The sequence below is a fragment of the Macrobrachium nipponense genome, chromosome 23 (assembly GCF_015104395.2).
Source record: "Macrobrachium nipponense isolate FS-2020 chromosome 23, ASM1510439v2, whole genome shotgun sequence".
Lineage (NCBI taxonomy): Eukaryota > Metazoa > Arthropoda > Malacostraca > Decapoda > Palaemonidae > Macrobrachium > Macrobrachium nipponense.
The window spans coordinates 18,515,177-18,525,540 of record NC_061090.1 but is presented as its reverse complement, the minus strand read 5'-3'; the positions used below and the strand labels follow the sequence as shown (position 1 = coordinate 18,525,540).

Here is a 10,364-nt window from a genome sequence, read left to right as displayed (position 1 = left end):
TGCTGTCCTATGTCACTTTGTTGTGATATTTTATTCTTAGTTATTTTATTATTCTGGTTTTTTATGTATATGAATTGTATTATTATCCATTCAGTTTGTTTTCCTCCTCCCCGGTGGTTTGTCTGTTTGGTAATTGCCACTAATGACCATTCTGTCTTTTCATATATTTGTGAGTGAGTGGTGCTGTCACCGTGGCTGTGTCGGAGATTTTTTTGACTGAAGGAGTCAGTTGATCTCTGAGCCTTATTACTCCAGGTGACTTGCATTTGCTACGTATTGCCTACTTGGATATATGATTATTCTTGAAGGATTACGATTCATCCTGCCTCACCCTCTGCTCAGTAAATGTCGAGGGGCTCTCGCTTAGCCAAGGTATAAGTGATTAATATTTTTGGAATGTTCAAGCGATCTTTGTGATGCCCTTGGCTCTGGTTTGATTTGGACGTCCCGGGTTTTCTGGAGGATCATCCTCGAGGACGTAGGATCGCTGATGTGTGGATCCTGTGGAGTATCACAAATATATATATACCTACTTATATCACTTTGCCACTTCACTTTTGTCTCTGGACGCAGAGGCATATAAGTAATTATAAAGATCACGGTTATAACTCCAGTGTTACGGAGGACAGAAATACATATATATAATTAAGGAGATCACGGCAACAGCTCCAGTGTTTCAGAGGAGGGAAACCACCGCTAGGGTTTAGTTTGTAATTGATAGGTTATTCTTGCTTTCCGTATGCCTTCTCCTGTCTGAACCCCCTTCTCTTTGTGGATGTATCTTTGCTTTTTGCTATCTTAATTGGGTAAGTGTGTTGTTTTATAAATATTTCAGGGTGGTTGGTTTTCATTAATATATGTATTCCGAGGTTCAGGAATAACTTCTGTCTGGATATTTTTGTATTAAATTTAAGTATTTTTGTGGTGTTTCGTTTTCCCCCATGAATTAATTTTTGCACTTTGATATTATTTTTGAGCTATTCCACTGATTGTGGACTTAGCTTCTTGTTGTGAACAGAGTTTGGTAAGAAAGTTATTTAATTTTTAGTAACGGAGGAAAAGGACCGTTACAAATTGGCGACGGTGATAGGATTTTACGTTCCTGTCTGTTCACTCAGTGGAAAGTTAATTCTGGGGGCTTGCTTTTCTCTGAACAACATTTTTACACCTCCTCGTGTTTAGTTTGTTGGAGTTTGTTTATATTTAGTTAGTTTGTTTAAAAACAATGTCGACAGTTAATGTGTTAGATCTCCTGTCTGGAGAGGGGTGGCAAGCAAGGCTTGCGGAGCTTGATAGAAGTGAATTGGAGCAGGTAGCTCAACATTTAGAGTTGGAGTATGATGTATCCACTAGAAAAGGTCTATTGTTAATCCAGGTTTATGATTATGTCAGTAAGGTTAAAAAGGGTGAGGTATTAACACCCAAGACTGAGGTGTCTGTAGAGGTATTGTCTAAACAAATTGAATTAAAACTTTAGAATTTAACTTGGAGAGATTTAAGGCTGAGGAGAGAGAGAGAGAGAGAGAGAGAGAGAGAGAGAGAGAGAGAGAGAGAGAGAATGTTTGAGAGAGAGATGCGAAATGCAGCTCCCTCTTCCCCTCCTTCCTCCCATTAATTTGGGGCAGGCCCTCAAGTTTGTGCCGTGTTTCCAAGAGAATAATGTTGCGGAATTTTTTGTGTCATTTGAGAGGATTGCGGCCAAATTGCAGTGGCCCCAGGAATACTGGACCACTCTCATACAGAGTAAACTTGTAGGAAGGGCTCAAAAGGTTTATGTAACTTTGGATGAAACTTTGTCATCAGATTACGAAAATGTTAAGGCTATCGTGTTGAAAGCATACGAGCTGGTTCCGGAAGCCTACAGGCAAAGGTTCAGGAATTTGCAGAAGGGTAGTGACCAAACCTTTGTAGAGTTCGCGAGGGGAAAAAGACAATTTGCCGAACACTGGATTAAATCGAAAGAGGTGGATGACATGGAAAAATTAAAAGAATTGTTATTTGTAGAAGAATTCAAGAGGTGTGTATCAGATAAGTTAAAAGTTCACCTTGAAGAACTGAAAACTGACACTTTACAGGAAGCCGTTATTGCTAGCGATGAATATTATTTATCACGCAAGAGTGAGTTAGGAGCATCATGGACAAGTGTAGAACCGAAATGGGATAGGACAGGTCGAGGTGGTTATAATATGAGTAAGACGTTTATACGGCCTAATCATAATAATAAGAATCAATTCAGGGCACAGGAACCTGTTAATAGTGATAAACGTTTCTCTGCTTATAATGATGAGAGGTTATGGTTCCCATGATCCAGAGTGGAAAAAGAAGGTAACGTGTTTTTATTGTAATAAGAAAGGGCATTTGAAGAGTTCTTGCTTTGCTTTCAAAAAATCATTGCAGGCTAGAGGAAGACCGGTGATGGGAGTCTGTAGAAAAGAAAGAGATCCTGTCCCGACCAGACCAAGTGGCCAATGACTACCAGACTGTTTTGAGAGGTATCTATCTAGTGGGAAAGTGTCGTCGGTCAATTCACCCATTGAAAATGAAGTAAGGATTTTGCGGGATACTGGGGCGGCCCAGTCCTTGATCTTACGGGACGCGTTACCTAAAGATTTTTACTTTGATTATAAAGAGTTTGTTTTGCTGTCTGGTTTTCCTGATTCAGTCGAGTCTTACCCCATTGGAAATTTTCATTTGAAATGTCCTTCTTTTTCAGGAATTTTGAAATTGGCAGTAGTAAATAAGTTTCCTGTCAAAGAGGTTGATATTGTTTTGGGGAATGACGTGGCTTTTAAGAATAAGACTTGTCCAATTTTGATCAATCCAGAAGTAGCAGTAGTTACGCGTTCTAGTGCTAGAGTTGTTGACGTTGCAACTGATGTAGACTTGAGTAGTTTGGAACGTAGTAGTAATATTGTAGGAGATATTAATATTTTGAGGGATCATCCGAATTGGACTGTGGAAGAGCTTGTTAAAGCCCAGAAAAAGGAATTTCGCGACCTACCAATAGAGTCAGGCAAAGAGTCGGACTTGACTGTACCTAAATTTAGAATTATTAAGAATATTTTGTACGGGTGAGTAGGCCGATGGAGGCTGGTAACTCGGAACATGAAATATTAAGAAAAATAATGGTTCCTTATATTTACAGAAATGCTTTGATGTCGGCTCATGAGAGTGGTTTGGGTGGGCATTTTGGTGTTTATAAGACGACTAGCAAACTCTTCGCGAACTATTTCTGGCCCAAGTTGAAAGCAGACGTTAAGAAGTTTGTTAATAGTTGCGATGTGTGCCAGAAAGTCGGTAAGCCGAATTAACCTGTTCCTAAAGCTCCTTTGTGCCCCATCCCTGTGGTTTCCGAACCTTTCAAAAAGGTAATTATCGATGTTGTTGGTCCGTTACCGAGGACTCGTAATGGGAATGAGTATATTTTCTCTGTAATGGATAAAATGTCTCGCTATCCTGAAGCTATTCCCCTCCGTACAATTAAGAGTGAAAGAATTGTAGAAGTACTAACCAACTTTTTTACTAGGTTTGGGATGCCCAAGGTCGTTCAGTCAGACTGTGGGACTAATTTTGTTAGTAAATATTTCAAAGGTAAGATGAATGAATTGGGCATTAGACATGTGACTTCTTCCCCATATCATCCAGAAAGTCAGGGTGCTCTTGAGAGATTCCATCAGACCCTGAAGTCAATGATAAAGAAATATTGTTTAACTCATGGATCCGACTGGGACAAGGAATTGCCTTATTTATTATTTGCTTTTCGGTCAGCTCCAAGTCAGTCCTTAGGTTTGTCACCTTTTGATTTGGTCTTTGGATATTGTGTGCGTGGTCCTCTTGATGTGGTAAGGGAATCGTGGGAAGGTGATATCCCCGACATTAGTTTGTTAGATTATGTGACAAACTTGGGTGACAAATTGTCGAAGGCTTGGAAATTTGCCCGAGAAAATTTATTGTGTAGTCAAAAAAGGATGAAATAGTTTTTTGATAGAAAGGCTAAAGTGCGTAATTTCGCAGTAGGCGATAGGGCTTTGGTACTTTTGCCGTTGACGGGTAATTCTTTGAAAGCTTCCTTCTCTGGACCATGGGAAATGTTAAAGAAAGTTAGTAAGGTAAATTATTTGGTTGAAACTCCTGAAAGAAGGAAGCCTTTCCAATTGTGTCATGTGAACATTTTAAAAGCATATACGGGAAGAGAGAAAATTATTCCGATAGCCACTATTGCGGACGATGTTTCAAATAATAATAATCTTTATTCCTTTTCAGAGGGTTTTACTGGTGATAATTATGATAATGAAATTTGCATGTCGAGTAATAAGAATTATTTGGAGAAATTTGATGGTTTGGTCTCCCATCTCAGTAGCGAGAAACGAAGGTCTTTAAGAAAATTGGTTATGTGTTACAAAGAATTGTTTTCAGAGGTACCGGGTCGTACGTCTATTTTGGAATTTGACGTGGACGTTGGGAATGCCACACCAATAAAACAGTCCCCTTATAGGTTAAACCACTTTAAAACTAAGGTAGTAGCCAAAGAAATTGACTATATGTTAAAGCATGGTTTAATAGAGCCCAGTAAAAGCCCACGGTCCTCTCCGGTAGTGTTAGTGAAAAAGCCTGATGGTGATTTTCGTTTGTGCTTTGACTATAGGAAAGTTAATGAAGTCACGCAGACGGATTGTTATCCCTTGCCTCGTATTGAGGATTGTATTGATCGCATGGGAAAATCAAAGTTTATTAGTAAATTTGACTTACTAAAAGGGTATTGGCAAGTTCCTTTATCAAAACGAGCCAGGGCCTTGTCTGCTTTTGTGACTCCACAAGGGTTATTTCAAGGTTTGGAAGGTTGCGTTGTGTATATTGATGATATCGTAATTTATAGCGATGAATGGGAAACGCATCTGAAGCGTATTAGGGCTTTATTATTTAGGTCATGAAGTTGGTGACGGTAAGGTGGCGCCTAAACAAGCCAACGTAGAGGCCATTGAGAAAATATCTATACCAAAGTGTCGAAAGGATGTCAGAAAATTCCTGGGTCTAGTTGGTTGTTATCGTAAATTTGTAAGGAATTTTTCTGACATCGCTGATCCGCTCACTAATTTGTTGAAGAAAACTGTTCCTTTTAACTGGACTCCTGAAACGCAAAGGGCATTTGAGTGCTTAAAATGTGTGCTTCTTAGTTTCCCCGTTTTAAGGGCTCCGGATTTCGACCTGCCTTTTTCGCTTGCCACTGACGCGAGTGATGTCGGTGTCGGAGCGGTCTTATTACAGAACGACGAGCAAGGCGTTTCTCACCCGGTCGCGTTCTTTTCGAAGAAATTGAATTCGCTCAACGAAAGTATTCGACGGTCGAGAAGGAGACACTCGCACTCATTCTGGCTATTAATAATTTTCCATCTATCTTTCTTCCACAGGAACTCCTATAAAGATTATGACTGACCATAACCCTTTGACCTTCATCAACAGATACAAAAATAAAAACCAACGTCTGATGCGTTGGAGCCTCATGTTGCAGGAGTGGAATCTAGAATTCACTCATGTCCCGGGAAAAGACAACGTTGTGGCCGATGCTCTCTCTCGCAGCGTTGAGTAGGGAAGGATTCTTGCAGAGGGCTATGCGGATATTAAGGTAGTATCTGTATCGTTCTGGTTACGGTGTGTGTACTGTAGAAGTAGGTGCTTAGGTTTGTATTGTAAGAGTAAATGAGTGTGTAACTTATATGTATTAATTATATTATCCTTTACAGGAGTTCTGTAAATGCCTAGGGTTATAAAATTAAGAATAGTTTAATTAAGGTGAAGATAGAAAGTGCTAATCGGTGTTCATATTTTGTGGCAATGTTTATTTTAATGAAGGTTGAAGTGCTTATAATGCGTGATGGAATTGAGTGTTATAGGATACAAATGGGTAATATCGTAAAAGTTGTTACTGAGAGGTGTGGTATACAATGATGTTGGTATACAATGATGTTGGTATTTGTTGGTCTTTGGCGCATGGTATAATACGGTGAGGTGATTAATTTGGTGATTAGGATATTAATCGGAGAATCTACATTGTTAACGGACAGCTACTAATCCGGGCATTCTTGGTTTTCAGGCATAATTACGCTTCACGAAATTTTGTGAGTTGGGATTGCGCAGGGGAAAATTGTGTTGGTTTTCTCTGTGTTGTCCAGTGTTAGTGTATGTATTCGGTAAGACACTTTTATAGTGAAACAGTGTGTTGTCACTGTGATATAGACAGGACTATTGTTCGCTGAACATTGTTGCAATGAGCGATTTGAAACAAAGTGAAACAACGTTGAGTGTGTAAATAAATTATGGCCTATGAACAGTTCTATGGAATCCGGATTAGAGTAGTGTAGCTCTTAATAATATACGTATTGAGGTTTTCTGTGTTGTAGATTTTCCATTGTATTAATGATATTTTGTTAATTTTGATGCCATTGTGAGCTGCATCCTTGTTCCTTTGCCACCCCTCCTGTTGGATATCAGGTTTTGTAAGTTTATTATTTTTACATTCATACCTTGGTTTTTTCTTTGCAGGATTATATAAAACCTTGTGTTTGGCTTGTCGGTGTTTTTAACGACTATTTAGTTTCTTTTTCTTTCAAGTATACCAAGTTATTTACTGTAAAAAAATATATATGTATATATTTTTTTTATGGGAGAGGAGGTGTCACTTTGTTGTGATATTTTATTCCTAGTTATTTTATTATTCTGGTTTTTGTTATGTATATGCATTGTATTATTATCCATTTAGTTTGTTTTCCTCCTCCCCGGTGGTTTGTCTGTTTGGTAATTGCCACTAATGACCATTCTGTCTTTTCATATATTTGTGAGTTAGTGGTGCTGTCACCGTGGCTGTGTCGGAGATTTTTTCGACTGAAGGAGTCGGTTGATCTCTGAGCCTTATTACTCCAGGTGACTTGCATTTGCTACGTATCGCCTACTTGGATATATGATTATTCTTGAAGGATTACGCTTCATCCTGCCTCACCCTCTGCTCAGTAAATGTCGAGGGGCCCTGGCTTAGCCAAGGTATAAGTGATTAATATTTTTGGAATGTTCAAGCGATCTTTGTGATGCCCTTGGCTCTGGTTTGATTTGGACGTCCCGGGTTTTCTGGAGGATCATCCTCGAGGACGTAGGATCGCTGATGTGTGGATCCTGTGGAGTATCACAAATATATATATACCTACTTATATCACTTTGCCACTTCACTTTTGTCTCTGGACGCAGAGGCATATAAGTAATTATAAAGATCACGGTTATAACTTCAGTGTTACGGAGGACAGAAATACATATATGTAATTAAGGAGATCACGGCAACAGCTCCAGTTTTTCAGAGGAGGGAAACCACCGCTAGGGTTTAGTTTGTAATTGATAGGTTATTCTTACTTTCCGTATGCCTTCTCCTGTCTGAGCCCCCTTCTCTTTGTGGATGTATCTTTGCTTTTTGCTATCTTAATTGGGTAAGTGTGTTGTTTTTATAAATATTTCAGGGTGGTTGGTTTTCATTAATATATGTATCCCGAGGTTCAGGAATAACTTCTGTCTGGATTATTTTGTATTAAATTTAAGTATTTTTGTGGTGTTTCGTTTTCCCCCATGAATTAATTTTTGCACTTTGATATTACTTTTGAGCTATTCCACTGATTGTGGACTTAGCTTCTTGTTGTGAACAGAGTTTGGTAAGAAAGTTATTTAATTTTTAGTAACGGAGGAAAAGGACCGTTACACCTGTTATCTAGGAAGCTGCACAAGAGCATTACAATGAGGTTTGGCATGGGAGTGGTCATCAATTTATATTTCAAGCCATTGTGCCACACTTTGTCAAAAGCTTTTGCAGTGTCCCTTGAAACTACATTGCAACCTTGTCCTTCCGCTTGTGAAATTGCTATGTTTTCATACATTACTGCAGTGGCCAGTTGAGTCCCTCTACCCTTGGTGAATCCGTACTGGTTCTTATTTGTCAGCCCATTTTCATTAAGGAATCTTACTAATCTGTTTTTTATTATTGTCTCTACAATTTTCCCAGGAAATTCCAGCAAGGTTATTGGGCGGTAATTTTCCACATGTCTTGGGTCCTTCCCTGGTTTTCCTAAGAATCGTATCAGCCCTTCTTTGTAGTTGTCTGGGAAGTAGCCCATGCTAATTGTTTCATTTGTTGTCTCTTTAAGGATTTCAAGCATAGCATCCGGTAGGTTTTGCATTAGTTCTTTATTTATATTTGATTTTCCAGGGGCTTTTCTCTTTTTTCCTCTTCTTATTATAGATTTTATTTCATTTAATTCTACTGGTTTCAGCATGGGATTATCTGGGTCCAACCTGCTGGTGTCTACTCTTTGGTGAGGTGTTATGTTCGCTCTTTCCCTGAGTATTGCCTCTTCTACTTCTCTTTCTTGTTCTTTGTCAAAGTTTCTGTTTTCTTAATCAGTTATTCTGAAGATGTTCTGACAGTATTCTCTGAACACCAGTTCTTTCTCATTATCTTGGTAGATTTTTCTATTGTTGTCAGTTATGTATGGGGCCGAATCACCTTCTTTCCCCAGTAGTCGGCTGATGTTTTCCCAGAATTTTGCTGGGTGTCCATACAGATCGTTAGCTGATTTTACTATTCTTTCCCAATGCTGATCATGGAGGACTTTGGATTCTTCAGTTATTAGGGTTTGTAGTCGTTTTGCCCTGTGGAAAGTCTCCCCTGACCATCTGTTTAATCTTGAGGCTCTTTCTAAGTTTTCAAATTGCCACTGCAGTAGTTTGAGTTGGTTGCTATTCTCTGGAGATTTTAGTATCCTGTACCCTATTATAGGGATATTATCTTTTACTGCCCTTGCTATGGTATCAAACCAATCCTTCAACTTATTATCAATGTATGTTTTATCCTTTACTTCTGGCTGTTCATTTTCCCAGTCTGCATTTGTGGGGCAGTTTCTTGGAGCAGTGGGAATCACAATACTTTCAGTAGCTAGAGTCAGGATCACTGGTAGATGATTGGAGGATGTTAATGCTCCTTGCTGAAGTGCATAGTTCAGGTGGGCTTGCCTGTTTGCTAGAAGGATGTCCGGTCTACCTAAATTTATGCCTACAAAGGTGGGGAAATCATGCCCCAGGTGTGAGGCTATCCCCCTATTTATTAGGTCATGCACTTGATCTCCATTTGCATTATTTCTGTCAAAGCCCATTTGACCATGAGAAGCATTTAGGTCACCGAACAAGTAGGATGGCTGTCGCCTTTGGAGAATTTTCTTTATATCCTCTCTGGGGAAGAGTCTCCTTCTCGGTGGTAGATACGTTGTACCTATGACTAATGGTCCCCTTCTAGTCCTGACTTCCACTGCAAGTACATCCTCCACAAAATCATCCAGAAGCTTGTACTCTAGGTTCTTTTTTATTGCTACTGCTATGCCTGCACGGTCTTCATTATGAATGTTCCGCTTGTACACACTGTACCCATAAATCTTCAGAGGTGTGTCATGTACAATTCCAGTTGCATCAAGTAATATGTCTGGGTCAATTTTCTTGTAGTAGGCAGTGAGTTCCCTGCTTCTGTTGAAGGTCCATTTAAGCACATTATGTTGGATTATTACCAGTTTCTCCATTTTGGGTTTATTTGTTTACGGTTTTTATTGATGGGCTGTTCCTTACCTTATTAAGTTGTTCCTTACCTTAGCTTCCTTGACTTGGAAGAGTGAGCCGATAGTTCGAGGGTTTATGGGAATTAGTTTCAAATTAAGGGCAGGCAATTGCTCATTGAATAGCTCCGTATGTTTGCTAGATTTCCCTTTCTCCATAATAATAAATTTAGGAAAAAATGCATCAACCTATTCAATGAGCAATTGCCTGCCCTTAATTTGAAACTAATTCCCATAAACCCTCGAACTATCGGCTCACTCTTCCAAGTCAAGGATAAGATCAGCCCCTCCCCTGTTTGCCTCCGGTGTCGTTTATAAGTATAATTGTCCCAGATGTGATCTCGGCACTTACATCGGTTGCACCAGGAGGCTGCTAAAAGTCCGAATTTCCTCATCAGGGAATTAGCTATAGAACGGTTGTCGACTATCAAATCCAGAACAATCTAACATAAGAAATCACAGTAAAAGTTGCAAACACACATAGATGCCAGTCATTTTAATATTGTAGGAAGAACCCGACATATAGACGAACTAACCACCCTTGAATCAATAATGATTAAGCTAACTGTACCTTCTCTTAACCACCAATCGTCTTCCACCCAACTGTTTATTGCCTAATTACCTGTTGTTTTGTTTACACTTCCTTCCATAACAATTTTTCGTGTCAGTTCTCCTTACGCTACCGCTGTGGGTAGGTGTCTTGTTCGTTCTTATTTTATTATTTTTTATTAT

At 39.3% G+C, this 10,364-nt stretch overlaps 1 protein-coding gene across 1 annotated transcript; it reads right to left on the bottom strand.

Moving 5' to 3' along the window:
- Window positions 1–8,426: 8,426 nt before the first annotated feature.
- Window positions 8,427–9,599, bottom strand: LOC135197200 (uncharacterized). The gene has a single exon (XM_064224254.1). The coding sequence runs from the start codon at window positions 9,597–9,599 to the stop codon at window positions 8,427–8,429; it is 1,173 nt and encodes a 390-aa protein (XP_064080324.1).
- Between the last annotated feature and the right edge of the window lie 765 nt (window positions 9,600–10,364).

Coding starts and splice junctions, on each gene's coding strand:
- LOC135197200 (XM_064224254.1), bottom strand. CDS start 9,599: ATGGAGAAACTGGTAATAATCCAACATAATGTGCTTAAATGGACCTTC.